Source organism: Mustela putorius, unplaced genomic scaffold (genome assembly GCF_011764305.1).
Source record: "Mustela putorius furo isolate JIRA1106 unplaced genomic scaffold, ASM1176430v1.1 tig00003853_pilon_pilon_pilon, whole genome shotgun sequence".
Taxonomy (NCBI): domain Eukaryota; kingdom Metazoa; phylum Chordata; class Mammalia; order Carnivora; family Mustelidae; genus Mustela; species Mustela putorius.
Window position 1 is genome coordinate 54,419,091 of NW_025422005.1, and position 22,447 is coordinate 54,441,537.

General features: G+C 39.5%; 1 protein-coding gene across 18 annotated transcripts in view; it reads left to right on the forward strand.

Moving 5' to 3' along the window:
- Positions 1-22,447, forward strand: part of SGIP1 (SH3GL interacting endocytic adaptor 1) — a 214,293-nt gene that overhangs the window by 117,915 nt on the left and 73,931 nt on the right. For 13 of the 18 annotated variants that reach the window (XM_045064685.1, XM_045064684.1, XM_045064688.1 and 10 more), the window contains 6 exons: positions 4,497-4,508; positions 10,233-10,244; positions 13,387-13,411; positions 14,332-14,383; positions 15,969-16,054; positions 19,134-19,226. In XM_045064685.1, the coding sequence (XP_044920620.1) occupies positions 4,497-4,508; positions 10,233-10,244; positions 13,387-13,411; positions 14,332-14,383; positions 15,969-16,054; positions 19,134-19,226 (280 nt within the window). The remainder of the gene's footprint in view (positions 1-4,496; positions 4,509-10,232; positions 10,245-13,386; positions 13,412-14,331; positions 14,384-15,968; positions 16,055-19,133; positions 19,227-22,447) is intronic. The other 5 variants (XM_045064687.1, XM_045064692.1, XM_045064694.1 and 2 more) reach the window with 1 other exon arrangement.

The window sequence follows — 22,447 nt, forward strand, 5'->3', positions numbered from 1 at the left end:
TCATGGTGTGGACACCCCCAACCTTCAGGCTAACACCCACCACTCTCCCTTCTTAGTCCACTCTTCCCTGGCTCCTTGGCTGTGCCCGTTTCCCCCAGAAAGCTGTAGTGTGAGATCCTCCTCTCCACCTCAGCTGCGTGTTCAAGTCATGAGCTCAGTGGCTTACCCTGACCACCTTATTAAAAATCATGGAACTCTCTACTTTGGCATTCTCAAACCTCTATTTGCTCTGCCTTTAAAAATTGTATTTATCATCTTCTAAAATACCAAATATTTTGCTTCATTTGTTATGCTTATTATTTATTGTCTATCTCCTTCCTCTGATCCCCAGAATAAGCTCATCAGAGTTTTTTTTTGTTTATTGTTCCTGTTGTTTTGTTCACCCATGTCTAGAATAGTGTCTGGTTTTTATTAGGCACCCAGTAAATATCTGTTAATGGTTTAATAAATGAATAAATTATCCTTGTGCTTCTGTTGCCAGACACAAATGATAAGAAGTGGTTATATTTATAATAAAATCTCATTCATTAAATATAAAGATCCAAAATATAGCCATCTTATATGTAAGGTTAAACAGTTGCAGACTTCTAAGAAGTTTATAGGTGAGACTTGGTTTTTTGTGTTTTGTTTTCATTCTTATGAAGCTTGAAGCCAAAAATTTTCATGGCAGCCGGTTCCTTGTTAAGAGTGCAGGGATGAATTTAGAGCACAAAACCTCTGGACAAGGATCACTAAATTCTGGTGTATACTTTTCTTCATTCACCTCTGTTAGCTTTGGCTCTGGGTCTTAAATTCTACTGTAAATGCTGCTGGTTTTGAGCCCCTTATGCAGAAATGTAGGCTTCAAGACCTAACTTGAATGACTGCTGGCAAAAGAAAGTGATTTAGGATAAGGACGAGCTACGTTTCAACAAGGCTTGCAAGTTAAAGAATGATACTTTCTTAGGCTTTAGCACAGGAAAATCCCTGCACTAGAGATGATTCACTGGATTATATTTTAGGTATATGTTTTGTCTAGTCCAAAAATTCATTCATTCTGTTTCTATGTACATGTGTACCTAAAGGTATATATCTCTTTTCCAATTTTCTTAGTATCTTTACCACAGTTAAAAATGAACTCTGATGCTATGAGTTCATTTAAAATAAAGAAATATCTTTGTTTTCCCCAAAGGAGAATTGTCTTATAGGTTTTTTTTTTCTTTATTTATTTGTTTAACATTCTGAAGAAATCCTTAAGCCAAGACGCCATAGCCTAGGTGTCGGCAGCTGCTAACAAGGAAAGCAAAACAATATATTGGTTTATCACCATGAAGCCTGGGGTACCTGGGTGGCTTAGTTGGTTGGGCATCTGCCTTTGGCTCAGGTTGTGATCCCAGGGTCCTGAGATTGGGCTCCACTTCGGACTCCCTGCTCCACGGGGAGCCTGTTTCTCCCTCTCCCTTGGTCTCTTCCCTCTGCTCATGCTCTTTCTCTCGCTCAAATAAATAAATAAAATCTTTAAAAAAAAAAAAAGTTTTAATCACCATAAAGCCTGGAATGAGAAGGTGTGGGGAGGAGAAAAGAACCTTATCATTTGTATGTTCATGTTTATTCTTCTGATTCTAATTCAATATAACGCATTTAATTCTAAGAAAAGGCTAAGAAATTTACCTTCTAATCAGACTTTAATTCCAATGTCTGAAATCATACCTAGAAATACAAACTCACATTCTGAAAAGTTCATCCCTTGAGACCTGCTATGATAGATAGACATGATCTATGTAACTCTCCTTTGGAAAGATCCAAGGTTATTTTCCAGGTTCTGTGATCTGTGAGCTTTTAGCTATGTTGTTTCTAGATCCCAATGCTGATAAGGCTCTGAAATTGGGTTAATCTCTTTAGGGAACTTGGTCTCTTCTGTGGGCCCAGCCCAGCCAGGCTCAGGGGAGGCAGATTTACTGGAAACCAGTCCCAGCCCTGATTCTTTGTAACTGTGTGGTCTTAGAATTCATCTGAACCTCCTTTTCCTCAGTGGTAAAAGGACACCAACTGCATAAGGTAAATCAGTAGCAGTTTTCAGTAAACATTAGCTGTCAATATCATCCACAATATTTAATCCTCACAGCATTCCTACAACAAATCTGTAGCCCTGCCTTAGAAATTACTGAATTAAGGCACAGGACATCTTGCTCTAAGACCTCCAGAAAATAAGTGGTTAAACTAATTTAAATATAGAAAAGCTCCTGCTCCTCTTTCCAGGGACAACTCCATTAAAGCTATTTGATTTTAACCCAAGAATTTCTTTTTGTCTGTAGGTTGCAAACATGGGCATTAATAATTTTCATTTCTCTGTGTTACTTACCAAGGGTCTGGGGCTGAAAGTCAGCCCCTATCTTGACCCTGAAGCATTAGTTTTTGGCTATAAGAGAACATTCTGCCCTGGAGATCAGATCACATAGTTCTATATACTGTTTGTGCAAAGCAGTGCTAGTTCCTGGGAACCTTTGTGACATATATTCGCCCCTTGGGTCACTAATGGCAGAGAGATCAACAGTTAAGTGGGAGCTAAGTGAAACATTTAGAGGAGCTGGTGAAGGAACATTACAACTGGGGCCACATCCCTTGAGGCATATACAATTCAACTTTATTTCAGAGTGCAATTCATCTTTCTGTATTTTAAAAGACATGATGCTTCAAACATTTTCTAGTGTTTTAATGGCCCCCCAAAAGGAAATTACTAAACCTGCTTCCAATGCCTCCTGTGTCCCTAGCACTATGTTTGGGACCAGAAAGAGTCCATTCGTGACCATTACTGTGAGCAATAATGGAGTGGAGACACCTAAATGACACAGGACAATAAGAACTGCAAAGAATATGCTAGCAATGTGGACCTTTGTTTTCCCCCAAGGCTAATAAACACCAGGCAAACAGAAAGACCTTTAATTATACGTGGTTATTGTGAAGAAAAGGAATGTGCTGTGATCAGACAAGAAAAGGGAACAACCCATTCTGAATGGGGAAGCTTGGGGAAGGCCTCATGGAAGAAACGGTCACAGCCCCGAAGAATAAGTAAACTTGTGACTGAGGGCTATAGAGGCAGCCTGAGCAGAAGGCAGGGAAGTGAGTGAGGGGATTCAGCATTCAGATGGCCAGGAGCCTCTGCGGTTAAGTGTGGGCTTCCTATAGGTGGGAGGTGGGGGGTGGGAGATAAAGAGTGAGGGTAAGTTAGAGCCCATCGTGAAGGCACAACTGACGTAGAATGGAGCGTGTGTTCTATTTTCTGAATAATTGGGAGGCTCTTTAAGGACACAGTAATATATTCACTTCACTATTCTGAAAAATAATTCTGCAGGTAGTGCAGAGGATGAATTTAGGGGGTGAAAGTGGAAATGGGACCATCAGCTAGGAAGTGTGCACAGAAAGCTCATGGAGCACAGCTTTCTACCAGGGATGAGGCCCTCACCATGACATTTGCTCAAGAAATAAAAGAGCTTTCCCAGAGGGCCAGGGACCACTCACTGGGACAATAATTTGCTATTGTTTTTGGGGAGTGGGATGGAAGAATTGGTGACTGTAGCCAGGGTATCCTGAAAGGAGATGACAGGTACCGGGTTCCCTGACAAAGTTGGAGCTACTGGAAAGTCTCATGTTTTAGGTTTATGACCATGCTCAACTGTATTGCAATAATGACATCTTCCAAATCCTTTCAATATCACAAAGCAAAATTTTCTATTTTCAAGGCACAAATCTATTTGCTAGAAGCAAAGCATTCAAAAGAGAGCTTAGAGTGTCTCCAAGGGAGGCCACACCAATGCCTTCTATAGCTTGAATTTGTAGGGGAGGCACAATGTGATCTCTACCCACCTGGGTGTTCAGCTGGGTCTCTAATGAAAAGGCAGATTGGAGAAAAACATACAGAAGTGTAGTAGCATGTACATTTCATGTATACGTGGGAGACCCCAGAAAAATAAAGTAACTCAAAGAGGTGGCTTTAAAATCTTGAATTAAATACCGCTATGTAGAGAAAGGGAGGGGACATAGGCCTCTGAAGAGAGAGCAGCTGATCTTTAGGAAAAATAGGTGGGAAGAATATTGTGTGATCAGATTTGTTTCGGTGAGGTATTGACTTCTGGTCTCCTCACTTGCGCTAAGACTCAGGGCTCCCTGATCAATAACACTCCTGGGAAGAGGATTTATGACAATTCTCAATATATCTCTAGGTAGATTAGGGTTGATCAGAGAAAGAGTCTCCTTGCATTTACCGTTTTCAAATGCTTACAGTTCAAAAATCATCAATATAGTGAAGCAGCAGATTTGGGGGTGCATGTTCTGCCACCCTTCAAGCTAAAGCCTGTGACCTGGGAATGACTATGTCAGATGCCCAGAGAAAGCCGTTAGAAGAGCAGTACCTTGAGAGCTGCTTTGAAGAGGATTATTCTGAGCCATATCTGTTTCTCTGAAAATACATTTCACCTCTCTCATTTTCTCTTTTTCTTCTTCATGCCTACGCTTTCTAGAGGAAAAGTCCGGTAAGAAACAAGTCCTTTCCACATTTTGGCCAAATGTGACTTCTATTCATTTTCATCATCTGCATAATGACTGACTGTGTTTAACATCTAAACAAGATTTTGAATTTTAAAAACAAACCTTCGTGAACCAGGACAAGGTCTAATTATGCCCCATGGAGTAAAAAGGAAGTCGGTTGCTAAGTGATTTTATAAGTCTGTTATGAAGAGCCATGGTGTAATTTTGGGAAGATTCACCTCTGCCTCCATCAAAGGCATATGATTAAATATTTTAGGTATGAAGTTTCATTTATTGCAGCTTCCCCTTGGATTGGTCAAGCTACATATACATACCATGAGCTAGGCAAACCTTTTAAGTTAATTTCTGGCTTAATGCCCAACATGATAGCATCCGTCAAACGAAGGCTTGTGAAGCTGGCCTAGAAGAGGGAAGTTGTCTTCCTTCTTTTATTTTTCAGCTAATCAGAAAAATATCTGCTTCCAGAGTTGTCAAAGAGACAGAGAAAGAGGATCTTTATAAAGTGCAAAGCAACTCTTCCACACTCCTTTTTAGTACCAGTGGGTGATTTTTAGTGGTAGCACGAATCTGCTATGATGTACCTACATCTTTTTTTTTTTTTCTAGCAACAATGAAATAGATCTACTAGAAAAAAAAAATTCAATGTTCTCTTGTCGGTTACCTGGTATATTGGGAAAGTGTTTCCAGCATGCCAAGGCTTCAGCTATCACGGGTAACCTCTCCACAGAAAATCATGGAAATCTGTGTTTCCACGTTAACAAGCACTGAGAAATGGTTGGTGGTTGGTTGCCCTTAACGCACCTAAGTGGATGGTGCAGTAAGGGCTCCAATATGTCATCCCGTGCATTGCCCCCAGCCTGGCAGTCTCTGTACCACCTGCAGGCTACCCCACCCGTGGCAAGTCTGTGTGATAGGAGGGAGGAGAAGTGGAAGACACAGAAGAACAAAAATGGGATCAAAATACTAAAACACATCAAAGTACAAACCCCAAGTCTTTTGGTTTCTAAAAATAAAATAAACATATTATTATTATTACTATTACTACAGCTACTACTAAACTGAATGGCCACTTCTGAGTAATTGAGCGTCTCTATTGTATTACATGCTACGTGGCATACAATTTGGTTGGTGTGCTTTAATAGCCTTTCTTTATATTTTGCCAAATGCCCTTATTCTTGACTCTGAATCTTTGAATTATCCAGATTTGGCCACTTCAAAAATTGACTCAGTTGGGTGGCCTGAACTTAACCCGTGGTGAACTTAACCCCAAAAAGCTCTCCTCCTCATTGGTTTTCCCCCATTGTCCTTACTTCAATTTTAATTGCAAGTAAGCCTTGTCATTTTGAGTTGTGTGTTTTTAAGGACGAGTCCTCCTGTCACTCCCTGGTCTCATTTTCCTTTGGAAATCCTCTTGTTGATTGCTCAGTCTGGTTGAGTCTTAATGACTATCTTGGTTAGTAGCGAGGTCTTTATTTTCTCTTCCCAAATGGCGTTTCAGAAGATCCTCTCAACTAGGTTCTATTGGACATGATAGGTATTCACTGTAGTCTGAGTTGTAATGGATACAAGAATGAATTTAAATATAGATAAAGACCTACTAGGGATGGGGGTAGGGGTTAAGGGCTTGCCTGATAGCTGGCCTTCCCCATCAGCATTAAAAAGCAAGTAAGAAGATGGGCTGGAATCAAAATAATATGCATAATGATCACATATTCTAATTCTTTCCTAGAAAATTCTCTAACATGAATCACTGAATTTGCTATTACTAGCCTATATAAAAATATTTGTTTGGTGCTTGGTAGCTTTTCACGCATTTTCCTCCTGTTCCCCATAGCACTGAATTTAGCATCTTGTAAAACTTCAAAACCTGAGGCTGACTTAGTGATTTTGATGAGCAAGACAGATTGTGTTTGGTTACTTCTTTTTATAAATATCTTAAAACACTTACCCTCATTGGCTAAGACTAAGGTATTCTAGTAGGCGGACTTAAAATTAATTCTTTTGTGCAAAAAATAACAAAGCAAAACTGGTGTGGAATAAGGACACTGCAGAAACTATGAGGACATAGGCTGAAATATTATTTTAGGGAGGCATATTTGCAAATTATATATGTTCTAGAAATATAATATCTTCTAACCCAAGATCTTCATTCTAGTGACCAAATTATAAATTATTAATGTACACCCACTTTGGAAAATAACCTCAAGGTACAAAGTAAGAGTTATCTCTTATTTGAACATCAAAATAGAAATGGGGGAATAATAAATGTTGCCAAAACCTTTTCCGGAATGTATCCGAGGATTAAGAGAAATCTAGGAATTGAGCAATTAATATTTAAATAGAAACACAGGAGATTTGTTCAGAAAGGGAATAGACCGATTGCAAAGTCCCTGTTTGAGTAATCAGATGAAGTAATAAGAATAGTAGATAAAATTTACTGAGACCTTATTATATGTGACACAGATCCCTGCAATCAGAGACAGATTGGCCACCTGCAGATTCTGAACAGCGGAGTAAGTGTTTTGTTTGCTTGTGCAGTTAAAAACAACTTTAGCCCCATTTATAAACCAGAATGTTTGAAATTTAAAAAAATAAAAAATCAGGATATGCTTCTTCTCTCTCAACAACTTTGAAGATCTGGCAGCACTAGGCCCAAATTTTTGCCAGGAAGGCATGGGAGCTCCTGAGTCGTGGTGAATTCCCCAGAGCTTCGTGAAGACATGCCCTTACCAATGGCACCCCTCTCCTTGCCCTGTACGCTTCTGAGTTTGCCACTCAACGTGTAGTGTTTGGCTTACATCAAGACCAGGGTTTGCCGGGGTAGCTCAGTCAGTGAAGGGTCTGATCCTTGATTTGGACTCAGGTCCCAAAATTTGATCTCAGGATTGTGAGATTGAGCCCCACGGGCGGCTCTATGATGAACCTAGAGCCTGCTTGAGATTCTCTCTCTCCCTTTCCTTCTTCCCCTCCCTGGCCCTGCACCACAAGCTCTCTCACTGTTTCTCTTTCTCTCTCTCTAAAAAAAAAAAAAAAAAAAAAAAAGAAGAAAGAAAGAAAAAAAAAAATCTAAACCAGAATATACCAAGACGGGATACAAATGACTTTCCTTCCACCTTTGAAGCAAATTCTATATATTGATAGAACAAAGATAAAACACTAAAGGCTTCAAAGATCTTGGAAAATGAGAGGAGAGGGAGTAAAATAAAAAACAGGCAAAGGCCCTCCTCTCCAGTTCATAGATTTTGCTGTCAAAATTGCTGTTCAGCGGAGCCTACAGGTGTTTTATGCACCTTACTGGTGATAAATAATGTATACGGAGCCCTTCAGTCTGATGTGTAGAATTCTTTTTCTTTCGAGAGTTTCAAATAGCTCTTAATTATGGGCTTTGAGGTTTCCTAGGTCTGACCTCTCCACAGCTTCTAGCTGGTCCTTCTGTGTTCATGCTTGTGACTGCATGAATTTGAACAGTTTTCCCCAGATAAAAGCATTTTCCAAGTGGAGTTTACAAAATGCTTTTTTTTTTTTTTTAAACAACTTAGTTAACATGCAGTCAAGTGTTGGTTTCGGGAGTAGAATTCAGTGATTCAACACTTATATCCAACACTCGGTTTCATCCCAGTAGGTGCCCTCCTCAAGGCCCATCACTCATTTACCCCCTCCTCCCGTCACCTCCCTCCAGCAAGCCAAATGCTATCTTATGATGTTGTCTTTTGCTAGAAAAAAAAAATACAAACAGGAACTGTTGACGCTATGGTGATTGCTGTGAATTGTGTAAGACGGATGTTTCATTCACAGACCTGTGCCCCTGAAGCAAATAATACATTTTATGTTAATAAATAAATAAATGGAAAACCATAAGGAAGAAAAAATACACTTATAAAAAATTTTTTAATTAGAATATAGGTTTTTAACTCATTGGAGACTAAAATATGGCTTAATTTGTATAAGTTAATATGACAATTTATTTTAAAAAGTGGTCTCTATAATCTTAAGAAAGTTTCTTTGAATATAAGGTTCTACCTCTGTATGGGTACGATGTGCATTTTATTTTGCATTAGTTTTCATAATTTCATCTTAGGGAAATTTGTGTCACTTTTAATCCTCTCTTTGCTATAGTTTGTTACTTTTAAAAGTGAATTTTTTGTTATGAGATCGAAGTTAAAATCATAAATTCCCACATTTTCTTCTTAGAGAAGAATTTTAGTCTGGTCATTAAAAGAATTATAAAGTCTAAATTTTCATATAAAATACTGAATTCCTCTCAAAATACAGTATGAATTAGTAAGAGAACTTAAGCCCAGGAATATATATTCATGAATGTTTTTTCTCTGATTTTATATAAATTACATCCACAGATAACCGACAAATGTATAAGAAAGGTGGAGACAACGTAGAGTAGAACCTGGAAAATCAGGCAAATGAGAAACTCTAAAATATTAGAAATAAAATTGACAAGAGTAAATATGCCTAAAATAATGAGTTCTGTTACAAAACATTCAAAACAGGAAGTAACCATTCATGGTTCTCTGCTTTAGGAGCCCTCCAACAATATAATGTAAGAGTCTCTGGTTCAACCCATTCACTAGCTGTGGATCTTAGAGACTCAATTCCCCCTCTTTATCAATAGACCATTGGACCGGATATGCATGGAGGCCTCCCAGGTATAAAACACCAGAGGCTTGTTTCCTGTCTGGTCCTAGAGTAGAACAGTCCTTTTCATTTGAGCAACCTTCTAGATACTTACATGTTTGTGCTCCTGGCCTGGGTTTGGGGATTTGGGCAATACTGGGTCCCAGGTAGCCTTTAGTATCTTCATATTTTGAAAGCAAAACTTGAAGCAACGTCTTTTCCCCCACTCACAAAATAGCCACGATTGTTACTGAAGAAAAATTCTGAAGAGAGAGGGAGAGTAACCAGAGGTTGTTGGGGTCCGATAGCAGTCATAATCCAGGTGTGAGAAGTGAAAGAAAGAAGTCCTATGTCTGCTCTTTGTGTTATTCCAGACATCGCCTGCTCACCACTGTTCTACAGATGCTGGGCAGTTTGCATTGTTGCCATCTGTCCTTGTTAGGGGCTCCTCTCCCTTCCCATCACAGCTCTACCCTTTGGTAGAGGCTGCCCAAATCACCAGGCCAAGAACAAATAGTTACCAAAAAAAAAAGTCCTCATCAGCATTCGTGCCGTAGTACACCAAAGAGAAGAGCCAGGCAGAGAAGAGGTCTTTCTACCCCTGCTCTCTGATTTGGGGAGGCTCCAATTTAGTCCAAATCATGTGGGAAATGAATTACACCTATGGCATTTGGCAACACCCCGTCGTGTGTGGAAATCTACTTTTCTCTGTCATACCTAGTCTCTAAAACCTCCTCTGCAAATAATCTGGAGAGAAACTCCTTATGACAAAACGTGAAAAGTTGTCAGTGAAGTTTTCTTGGATGTTTCTGTCTCGTTCTTGCGTGCCTATCACTGAAATGGTACGCCCCACTAGCGAAGCTACTTTGTACCACAGAGAGCTTCTTTTAAGGTTCGCCAAACCTCCTTATGGTTTAATAAGCCACAGGCACGATGACTGCCCGTTTTCCTTTGGCCTGGTTACTTGGAGTGTATGTTTGGTTGGCTGTTGATGAAGTCCTCTATTACCCAAATCCTGTTGACTGATCCATCATTCTCTGACTAGGTATCTGTTCTCTCTTCCTTTTTGCTGATCACAGAGGCGCAGCCCGGTAAGAACTCTCACCATTTTTACCTTGAACGTGCATAGAGAAAAATGTTGCCAGGGTGAGGTGGCCAGGTTTGGCTTCCCATTAAATTTATGGTAATTCAGTATGAATGAAGCAGATGAGTTACATTTACTGGCTGGAAGCCTCTGGTCCTATAAGCATCAAGAGCATATTTTAGAATTATCGGAACACTTTTCCACAATAAACTAAATTAATACATAGACACCCAACCCCTAGTGCCAAATTTGAACAATGTGTGTAGGGGGGGGGGTGTGTATGTGTGTGTATGCAAGGCCTGGAGACTGGCCAGAAAGCACGTAGAAGTTTACAGCAAAAAGATACTAAAGACTAAGAAAACTATAAGGAAAGTAAGGAAACAATTTTTAAGCCACATTGTTTTAAGCCTGAATGTAAGATAAGTTCCTGGACCACAATTTACTTTGGTTAGTATACTGATATTACATAATAATATATAATCATAATTTCCATCTTGGGAGGAAGAGAGATGTTTTCAGGTCAACACTCCTCACTGTCACATAAATCTATTATTTCACCAGCCGAAGTCGAATCACTATGAGTTTGCATTGCTCCAAGTGAAATCTTGGTCATTTTTCCCAGGGTGAAGAGTCCGATGAATTAAAAGCAACAAAAAGAGAAAGGTCTTTGCTATGTTTGAAATGACCCCCTCTGTGACAGGGAAATGGGACTGAAAACAATGCCCTTGGGCCTATGCCAATTTGAATAATCATTAGGTGAGGCCACTAGTCTGCCCCAGCTGGTAAAGCCGGTGGTTCTCTGTTTCCACCCTGTAGCCAATGATCAAAGGCAACACGCCCAGGGACTGCTGTTTGGGTGTGAATGACTCCTCCCCAGCATATAGGCAACATTTCAGATTATGACAAGTTCTTTTTTTTTTTTAAAGAAAAAAGAGGAAATTAATTAAAAATGAAGGTGATTTATTCACAACATAAATGTAAGCAACAATCACTAAAAAGAGGAAAATGGGGTCCTTTGGAAAGGAGACGACTTTTTAATTCAATGGGCTTTTTCCTGACTGTGGTTTGTGTGGTGGACAAAACCTTAACCTTGTTCTAGACTTGCCACGCTGCCGCTCCAGGCCTCCAGAGAGCTGCATGCATGACCCAGCTGACTGGGGCCATGTTCTTGTCTGTTGCCGCTGACTTGCTGCTGAGCATTCCCATTATCTGTTCCTTTCTAAAGTGATACTGTTTTTTTCTTCCTAATGTCTCAACAACAGAGTTTTCTTGCCGTACCTTGCTTGCACTTAACTGGTGATTGTTTATTCATGAGGAGTATTTAATAAGAATATTACTTGGCCTTCTTGCTTAGATCCTCTCCACAATAAACAGCTACTGAATGCATGAATACACCTGGAACCACTGAGTACAAAAGAAGTCTTGTACCTTCTTCGGTTTCATACGCATTACATTTTTAATAAAAAGGGTAAGATAGGGAGCCGAAAGATCTTCAATACTGCCTCTGGGGTCCCCTATCTCTTGGATTTCAGGTCTTGTAATTCTAGATGAATCTGGTTCCCTCATTGATGACCTTGTGGCTGGCTACTCGGTATCTTTATTACACACCCATAAGAAAATCTGACCATCTGAGGCTCTGAAACCAAGAAAAACATTTTAATTCATTTAGATGATTTGATCTCTTATTTTTGTCCATAGAGCCTTATCTTCTAAAAGCCAACCTGTATCCAAACTCCCATACTAATGACTGTAGCTGATTTAATGACTATATTTAATTTAAATGCTTATTAGTTTAAATAAACATGTTAGCTTAAACATATGAATTTAAAATGTTTATTCATTAAAGTAAATAAGATAAATATCTATTTAAAAAATCTTTTCTAATAATGGAATAATTCTCTATAATGGGACAGATACGCAGATCGTGTTATTAGGCAAGACAAGCAGAAAATAAAGTTTGAAAAATTGAGCCATTCACTAGAAAACATCTAGTGAATTCTTGCTCAGATTGAAACTGCCCCTCTACTGTTAAATGAGCTCAAAATGAGACAGAAAATTCTAATAAGTCCTAGGAAAGAAGATAAGAAGTTTCTTCCAGGTCTGTTACAGAGACTCTACGTCTGGTCCTGTGTTGTTAATGTTGCCAAGTGACAGAAGAGATCTACCTGTGACCAGCCACCAAGCCCTGGGCACACCCTCTGGAATACTTTCCAATACTTGCCCTTTCCCACCCCCAGCACCAGTCCCCACCATTCTCCTAAGGCAAGCCCTCTCCAGTCATGTCCTACCCATGATGCTCTTTGTCTAGGGCTCTCCTTTTCTGCCAGCATCCCATGCTTAGAAGACTTCAGAGCAGTTTTGAATCAGATTTTTTTTCTAATCAATCTTTCCATGATGGAAATGTGATGGAAATAAATTTCTGCTAGGGTATTATAAGAGCAAGGCATGACCTTCTCAAATTATTCCTGTCAGGGCTGTTTGTATTCCTACAGTATCACAATGCCTTGATCTAAAGGAATGACTTCCAGGTGGCAGAGAGCCCTGTGGCAGGCAGGTGGAAAAAATTGGGGTAGGGAGGGCAGCTGGAGAGAATGGAATTCCCTGGCCCCTGATTACAGCAGAATATCCAGGGCCCATGCCTCCACAAGTTTTCCTTCCCTTTAACATTTGTTGAGTAGATCTTTACAAATTACATTAGTAGAATAATGACTATTTTTACTAACAATTCATGGACTACCCCTACCCTGATAAAAGCAGAAAATACTCCTAATACATTCTATTATTTTCAAACATCAAACATATAAACATATATTAATCTTGGATTTATTTCTGATAGACTTCAAGTTTGGTTTTTTTTTTTTTTTAATAGACTATTCAGTGTTTGCTTAATTTGCCAAATCTACCCAGGTAAGGGGTTTTTCTGGTTCAGGAGACTTATGATTACCCTCCCTTTATAATCCTTGAGTAAAATGAAAAACTGATTTATATGTGTGTGTCTACAGTTTCCAACTTGAATGCAGTTCTGAGAAAGATTTCATTTTTCCCCATCTGCATTTCTGAGTTCAGTTGAATTGCAATGACAGAAATATACATATTGTACATAACATATATGTGGTCTTAAACCTTATAGTGTCTATTTCTAATTCTAGGGTGCAATTAAAAGGAACTTATCCAGTAAGTATATCCTAGCTACCAGAAATAGAGTAAAATTTAAAAGGAGAAATAGTTCCTTGGATCTTAGAGCATATGTATATATATTTGCATTATACACTCTTGGGCTTGATTTTTAAGGCTCATGAATGCTTTACTTTTACAGCAAAGAAATCTCGTAATGATAAAGGAGCCTCGTGGGTTCTGAGTGATTAATATTTAAATTCTGAAATGAATATGTTTCTGGAAAAACATTGCAATCTTCTTCCTAGATTTGTCAATTCTTGCTTTATCATTTGCCTTTACAAATAACGTTAATCAAGTGTGTGTTTGCTGAAGGGGTGGGGAGAGGAGAAGGGCAGAAGGGCCTGAAGATAGATGCAACTAATCCATTCCTAATGTTATCGGATACAAAAATTATAGTCAACCAAAGTGATATAATACAGGTTATAATTTATGTAGGGCATGATTTTCCTCTGCTGCATATAGCACATTCTAGCAAATTCTAAATTCATGTAACATTTTCTTGGCATTTCAAGAAAAGAACAGGCAAAGAATGCTGGATTCCTGTACTATGTACATATGGCCTGGCTTAGTATTCTCTTATGGTAATTGGAAAGCGGAACTGCTCGAGGCGGCAGACATTCGAAGAATGGTAGGCTACTCCGGTAAACTCTGCAATATCCAGCTCTTCTGTTTGACAGCTTATCATGGTAATTCCTTGGTTAATTAGGCTTTCCAAATGCCAGATAAAATGGTACTACATATGTTTGATATGTGGCTGTTACACTGCCCAAGTAGAGGGTTTGTTTTGCAAAATTTTCATATTGAGTTGGTTATTGATGGAACTTAAATCTCTAAGTGTTTCCAAACATAGCTCATAAGACATAGGAGAAAGAAATAGTAAGAGTATGCCTAAAAGCTTTCTTTGTCCTGTACATCAGGTGAAGAAGTGGCGAGACCCAGGCGTTCCACACCAACGCCGGAACTTGTAAGGTGAGCATGGAAGGCTTTAATTGTGTTTCCTAGAAGGCATCATGCAAGCATTCCTTGTTAATAATTCAGCAGATCTCCTTTAGGCTGAATTTTCAACTTCTGTTAGTAAAGGCTCTGCTCATATGTTAAGTCCATAGCATGGTTCAGGTATGTTACCATTTCTCACAAGTGCAGCTGGAGGGAGATCCATAGGGGGAAGTACTGTGTAATCACCTAGAGTGACTATCAGACATGTGCAGGTCCCTCACTGATGCGAGGGTTGGAGTCTGTGTGAAGAGGTCTTTTGGTGTTTAGGGTACATGATTGTATTGCCCTATGAAGAATACTCTGTTCAGTTGGTTTCAATTTCATGATACATTGCACCTGTCATACACCAAAAGAATCTTTATTTTGTTTTTTTGTCTTTAGCAAAGCATTGTATTTTGCACTGTGTGTTCTTTGGGTTAATATTGTACAAAAGAGGATTGTTTTCCAGGAAGACTACTATTTCTTTCTTTCTTTCGTTTTTTTTTTTTTTTTAAAGATTTTATTTATTTATTTGACAGGCAGAGATCACAAGTAGGCAGAGAGACGGGCAGAGAGAGGTGGGGAAGCAGGCTCCCTGCTGAGCAGAGAGCCCGATGCGGGACTCGATCCCAGGACCCTGAGATCATGACCTGAGCCGAAGGCAGCGGCTTAACCCACTGAGCCACCCAGGCACCCAAGACTACTATTTCTATTTAAAAGTTGGATCCTTTTCATTTTGTCTCCCTCTCCAGCCCCACTCTTTCTTCAACCTCTTAACTCCTACTACACACACACACACACACACACACACACACACACACACACTCATACACAGAACTCATCTGGATCAATGAGGGGGATCAGGTCTGGGAAGAAGTGAAGATTATGGAGCCTTTTGTTTATAATCAGTTTAAGTAATGATTGGGAGGAAGGGTAAGATTTTAATTTATTCCCTCCTTTCCCCTTGATTTCTCAATGTTCTTCTTTTTCTGGAATAGCCTGTGTTTAAGGTATTAGGAGATTACAGCTAGTCTATTGTGTGTGTTGGTTGGGGAGACAGGATGGAAATTAGAAACTAATAGACCTAGTTTCTGATTCAAATACAACCTTCTTGGGTGACCTGTCATTTAACCTCCCTATGCCTGACTTTCACTAATCACCAAGGGCATTAGCTCAATACAGAGATGTGGTAAGGACAAATGTAAATGGTTTTTGAGATTTGAAGAGACTAAGGTGCTTTGAAACAAACTGTTGTGTCTAGTATTACCTCTTCTAGGTATAGAGAATCATGATGATTTGAAAGAGTTTTTCTTTTTCAACTCATTTCTACTAGACCATCTCTTTAGTTTCCCATTGAGAACCAGGGATCTAATCTCCTAGTGATTCTCTTGGTCCATAATACATTTGACATTCTTACGTATACTTTCTAGCCCCATGGGGGCCTGCGTACATGCCTGCATATGTACACAAGTACACACATGTCTATCTGACTCACCGTGAAAAATATTTGAAAGCTTGTCTATCTTTTTAGCATTAATATTCCCTTTCTCTCTGTTTTGTTTTAATCTATGTGATTTAGCAAAAAGCCTACAGATGACACGGTGGCCCTTGCTCCCCTCTTTGGTCCACCATTAGAATCGGCTTTTGATGAACAGAAGACAGAAGGTAAAAAAAAAAAAAAAAAAAATGTGTATCTCTATAGATTTTTTTTCATTAAAGTATAATTTGCCTAGAATAAAGATGTGTTTTGAGCCATGTACCATCAGATCCTCATAGGAAAGAAAAGTTCTGATCTAGGGCATGTTGTTGGAACAAGAATATCATTTGCAAACCTCCAGTACTTTAGGATGTGAAATTTTACTTCCGGAAATATCAAGTAGCTCACAAGTACACTTCTCAAAAGTGGTCAGTAAGAATTACTGCAAATGGATACAGATCACTGGGAATAAGTCAGGGAGTAAGTGCTCTGTGAGCCAGACGGTCATCGTGGTAGATCCGGACCTTCACACTCCCAGGCAGAGTCACTGTCACCGTGACCTCACCTCCCTGACCACATTTACTCTGTTCTCCACCTTGTCAGTGGAGGTGTCAGTTGGGTTGCTCACAACAGACTTGTTTGCAGGCTCAAGACCCAAGAATGACCTTGAATCATTGAGCAACTTACCAGTAATGTTGTGGGGAAAAAAATCAATTCGGCCATTATTACTGGGTTTACCTACTAAATATTTACTCCTAGAATTAAATATTTAACTTTTTAAAATTAACCATCTTTTTGAGATGGCTATAAATAATGTATAGCTTGCTGACATAAATGAAGCTTTTTATAAAAGGGATCTAATTTCTTCCTGAAGTGTATTTATGCCCAGTACATGTATCTCTGGTGTGTGGTAATATCATTTGATCTGAAAACACTATGGCTTATGTATTATGGATGTTATTTTGTATACCGTTGGGCAAAGAAATCAAATCTAACTGTTAAAGGCAACAGGACTTGAAGACATAATGAGTAGACTAAGCTACAGAACCAAAAAGACTCCAAAGTACAGGGACTTAAACAATATAGAATATTATTTGTGTTTTATGTCAACAATCTAAATTAAACAATATAGGACTGGTATGATGGGTCTGCTATTCTTAACCCTTTTTCTCTGGGTCCAAAGGAGCTGATCCAGCTCTCATCATCTCCCAGTCAGAATAAAGTTAGGAGCCGGTGGAAGGCAGTGGGGGAAAGACCAGTATACTCACTGCCAACTCCCGTGAGAGCAAGCTCTGGGAGAGACATACATCACTTTGACCAGAGCTACTCAGAGAGAATTCAGTGTCGTATGGCCAGACAGAACTTTTTAACAGCAGAAGAATGGAGAATCGATACTGAAAGAGAGCTAGCAGTCAACCACATCAAAACATTTTTCAATAACTTAGTTAGGAAAATGTGTCAGGAACATCCCTAAATTTCTCCTTCAGGGATTTGAATGTCTACAACTTAGAATCCTAAGTCGAGGTGACCTTGCAATGAGGCTATTGGTTGTCTTATTAACTCAACTATGATCAGTTTTGTTTTTAAATGACTAAACTGTGTAGTGACTAAAGGTGGGATTTGATTTGTTGCCTTTGAATCTATCTATTAAAGGAATCCATGACTGTATGGAAACTGGATTTACAAAATAGAGAACAGTTCTTAAAAAAAATCAAGGTGGTGTCCCACATCAACTCCGTGATCAAATCACATCTTCGGATAATATTTGCTTTCATGTTAAAACAGAACAGAACTAAGACCGTCTTTGGGTTTGTGATGGAGAGGAGATACACACCTGAACTTATCTGTGGACCTGGCTTGCTTTGTCTTGAGGTGGTCTCATCCCCCAAAGTTCTATAAAGTTTCAACATTTGCACCAAGTACACTAGCTCTTTCAATATCCACACTCACCTTTCAGATCTACTCGCTCTCACTTCTTTTTATTGATTCTCACATCACTAATTAAAAAAGGCCTGGGGGGATTAAAAAAATAAATAAATAAAAGGTCTGGGGAGGAAATATGTATTTTGGAGTCAAGTGTGCATGCCCAGGATCAGATCTTGGCTCCTCTACCTCACAAGGTAGATCTTGGGCACATTATCTAATCACTTTAATCTTCGCTTCGCTTCCTCTGCTGAAATTGGTACGAATATCAACCACCACTGGGTGGTGGTGTGCAGATTAGAATATCTAATATAATAGCTACTGGCCTTGGGATAAGTGTGTTATATGGAGTTTGTATACATTTATTTATATGTATTATCTCCTGTGATCCTTTTTAGTAACTTTCCGATTGCTCTTATTATCTCTACACTGAAAGAAGGGAAGCTCAGAGATGCCACAACTGGCCCAAGGCCCTACAGCCTAGCTGTAGATACTGGATTCAAATCCACATCCCACTAACTTCCCAGCCTGTAATTTAGCACATAATGAATTACAGGCAGTGCCTATATAAATCCTGGCATTGGATACAGTGCAGAGACCTGGTTGTTCACATGGTTACCATAGCAATTTAAAAAATTAAAACAAGGAGACAGAAGAAATAGAAACAAATTAAGTTCAATGTCATTAGACCCATAGGCCTTAATTTCTCTGATTTTACTTTGGGTGTTGAAGCCCTTATTTATTTTTCTGGTTCTCTTAAGATATTTACCGAACATTTTAGAATAATTTTGTTTCTCTTTATGATTATGGAAAAGGCTTATTTAAAGACACTATATGATCCTTTAAAGATACAAACCACTCTACAGAACCCAGGAGTTCTCATTTTTGAAAAATATTCACACCAAACTTTAAATAAACCAACTTGAAATGACCGCCCGTGGGATTAATGCCTGAACCTTCAAATGGGCACCAGAAATAGGGCTAGTCCATGTTCTGCCTTTCAGAAAGTTCTTCAGTGACCAACCGGGAAGAAAATACAGATGCTGTATTTTGAAAATTTTTATTTAGGTATGTGTGCACACACAGACATCTCCACCATCACCACACACACAGGCACGCACACACACACACACACACACACACACTCCACTGCCATTTGCATTCTTTCGCTTGAAAGGCACAAGGAGCAGCCCACTTCTAAATTACTTTGCTAGTACTGAGGCAAGTGGGAGATAATTTCGCAAAGCTCAACTTTACATTGAAATTTTACGTTTTAAAATCCAGGAACTTTTTTTTTTTTTTTTTTAAATCTCACCCTGGGAAATTTTCTTTTTATGTTTCCAGTTCCTTTAGATCAGCCTGAGATATGGGGTTCAGGCCAACCAATTAATCCAAGCATCGAGTCGCCAAAGTTAACAAGGCCTTTTCCCACTGGAAGTAAGTTATGTGTCTGCTCTGTCTGGAAAAATAAGTGACTCATTTTACTGTCTGTCTGCATGGTGAAATTAGGCAACTTGTAGAAAGTACGTAAGCAACGTTTGTATTATATAATATTAAAAAAAGATGTGATTCTAATAGGCGTCAGAGTTAAAGGGGCCTAGGGCAGTTTGTCAAGGCAAGAATAATATATCAAAATAAAATTATTAACTTTGAATCATTATGTCTTCTGACATCCCATAGACACATTCCTTCCTTCATTCATTCAAGGTGCATCTATAACAGGGAGAAGCAAGGAAGGTAAAGAAACTTACAGTGCTCCAGCTACACACAATCACACAACACAGAAGTGAACAAATCAGATGGCCTCTGAGAGCCCTACAGGACAAGGAGGATGCATGGGACAGAAAGGACACACTGAGATGAAAGAGGGATAATTGGAGAGCAAGAGAAATGATGCTATTTGGTGGGGAGCTGAAACAGGAGGTCAGGACAAACTTGTCTCAAACCAGGGGCCATGAGCACTGACATTCCAGGATGCTCCCCACTTCCTCCTGAAGATGAAGATGGCCCTTCACCTGTAGCGGGTTGGGCTGTTTGGCCTTAAATGGATTGCTCCTCCCGTCAAGCCACCTGTTTGATGGATTTCTTGAGTTCTCATTTCAGTGGACTTCCCATAGCATGTGTGCTTGAAAAAGCACTCCTTAAAATGCCCGTGGGAGGAAGACTCGGTCTCAGAGAAAGGAGTTTGGAGGGATGGTGGGATGCAGAGGATATTTTCATTTTGTGAAGCTCACATCTACACCAATTAATACTTTTCCAGTTCAGCATGCCCAGGGTTCTGCTTTATGGGGCCTACAAATAATCACTGGAATTAACCAAGGGGATTCCTGATCAAAGGCCCGAGAGGTTGTTTGCTGGAGATACTGCTATAAAACCATGTGATCGGGTCTTTGCAAAGATATTTCTCTCATAAAACAGGATAGGAAAAACTGCATCACCAATAGCTATTTTAAAATCTGAACTTTTAAAGGTGTGCTTTGAAAGAATTCGAACCCCAGTGCTGTGATTTTGAATGTTTCTCTCTGCCACTGGGAAATAAATCCAGTGAAAATGCTCTAACTTCCTTGAAAAGCTTTCTTTAGAGACCTGAGCCATCCAGCTTATTCCTAGAAAACCCGCCCTAAATGCCAGGAAAGTCCATAAATGAAATGTTTACCTAGATGAGGTATTGATTTTAAGAGCCATTATTGGCATTTTCGAGTTTTCCGATTTTTATGAGGTATTGTTACACTTAGTACAGCTGTTGTATAATCGATGTGTATTGTATACTTTGCTCATTTTGTGCTTGCAGCATAAGTTTGCTATTTTAAATTGTTAGGGTCTTACAGTGTTTTATGTTTTTGTTGATTATGACCTCAATTTTCGGGGAGAAGCTTAGTCAAAAACAGAGCCCCTGATGGACTCCTAACTTCTACGGAAAAGCATGACCCATTGAGGTGTAGTTTCAGAAGCTCCTAACCTAAGATTAGGAACCACGTATTTCTGTGCTTTAGGATGCTGCTGTCAGTCATGCCTGTCGTGTAGAAAGACAGGATGGTCTCTAAGTTAAATGAAGTCACGTGGGGGTGGAGTGACAGGAAGGAGCTCTTCCCAGTGCAAGCAGGCAAAGGGTACTGCCGTGCTCCCTCCGGCCAGGGCCCAGCTGACACGCTCCGCTTTTAGGTTATGGAAGGCTGGACTACATTCAAGATTCACAGACAAACTTGTGTCTAGTTTATGAGATCAATGTGAACTCTTTGAATCTACCAAATGTAGCCAGTGACAGAAAAGCATGCATTTAAAGAGAGAGTAAGAAAAAAAAAAAAGTACCTGTTGAAACAGGAATCCCTAACTTTTTTTTTTTTTTTAAGATTTTTATTTATTTGAAAGACAGATCACAAGAAGTCAGAGAGGCAGGCAGAGAGAGAGAGAGAAGAAAGCAGGCTCCCCGCTGAGCAGAGAGCCCGATGCAGGGCTCGATCCCAGGATCCTGAGACCATGACCTGAGCCAAAGGCAGAGGCTTTAACCCACTGAGCCACCCAGGCACCCCAGGAATCCCTAACTTTGCCTACAAAATGACAAATCCAGTTCAGAAGGCTGAGTCTCTGGGCTGGGGCCATAAGACAGTACTTTTTCTATCTCAAGAGGTTTGGTTCACCATCATTTTTACCAAGGGAATCTGTGTATTCTTTGCTGCTCCCAATGATACTGCCTCAACTTTTAAAAATATACTAAAAGTTAAGATGTATAACTTCAAGACATCTTTCCAGACTCAATCTAGGCAATATTATCCTGACTATATTAAAACCCCCTCACCCAATATGGTGAGTGCTGTGAATTGTGTAAGACTGATGAATCACAGACCTGTACCCCTGAAACAAATAATACCTTATAAGTTAAGTAAAAAACAAACAAACAAACAAAAAAACCCTCACCCAAGCCTCCATCAAGCCATTCTCATTCCTTTCACCATACCCTGGATTGTGATCATCTGTAAACGTGGTATTCATCCATTCAATCATAAATTCCTTAACCTACAGAGGTTTCTTTTGTTCAACCCTGTGCCCCCAGTTCCTAGTACAATATGAAACTTTGCCGGTGCTTGAAGTTTGTCAAATAAAGGGATGAATGAATAAAATGACGACATTAGTATCGTTATCACCTGACATCCTTTTGACAGATTCTTTTCATCATTAACTGGAAGAATCTGGTTTATGCCTTCATCAGAAAGGATGAATACCCAACTTTTGTATCAACATGGATGGCACTGGAGGAGATTATACTGAGTGAAATAAGTCAAGCAGAGAGAGTCAATCATCATATGGGTTCACTTATTTGTGGAGAACAAGAAATAACACGGAGGACATGGGGAGATGGAGACGAGAAGGGAGTTGGGGAAATTGGAGGGGGAGACAAACCATGAGACTGTGGACTCTGAAAAACAATCTGAGGGTTTTGAAGGGGCGGGGGGTGGAAGGTTGGGGGGGCCTGGTGGTGGGTATTATGGAGGGCACATATTGCATGGAGCACTGAGTGTGGCGCATAAACAAAGAACTCTGGTACACTGAAAAGAAATTTACAAAATTAAAAATTAAGAAAAATAAATAAATAGGATAAACTAAAAAATAAAATTAAATAGGATAAACTGATCCTGGGAGGGAAGAATCTGAATCTGAAT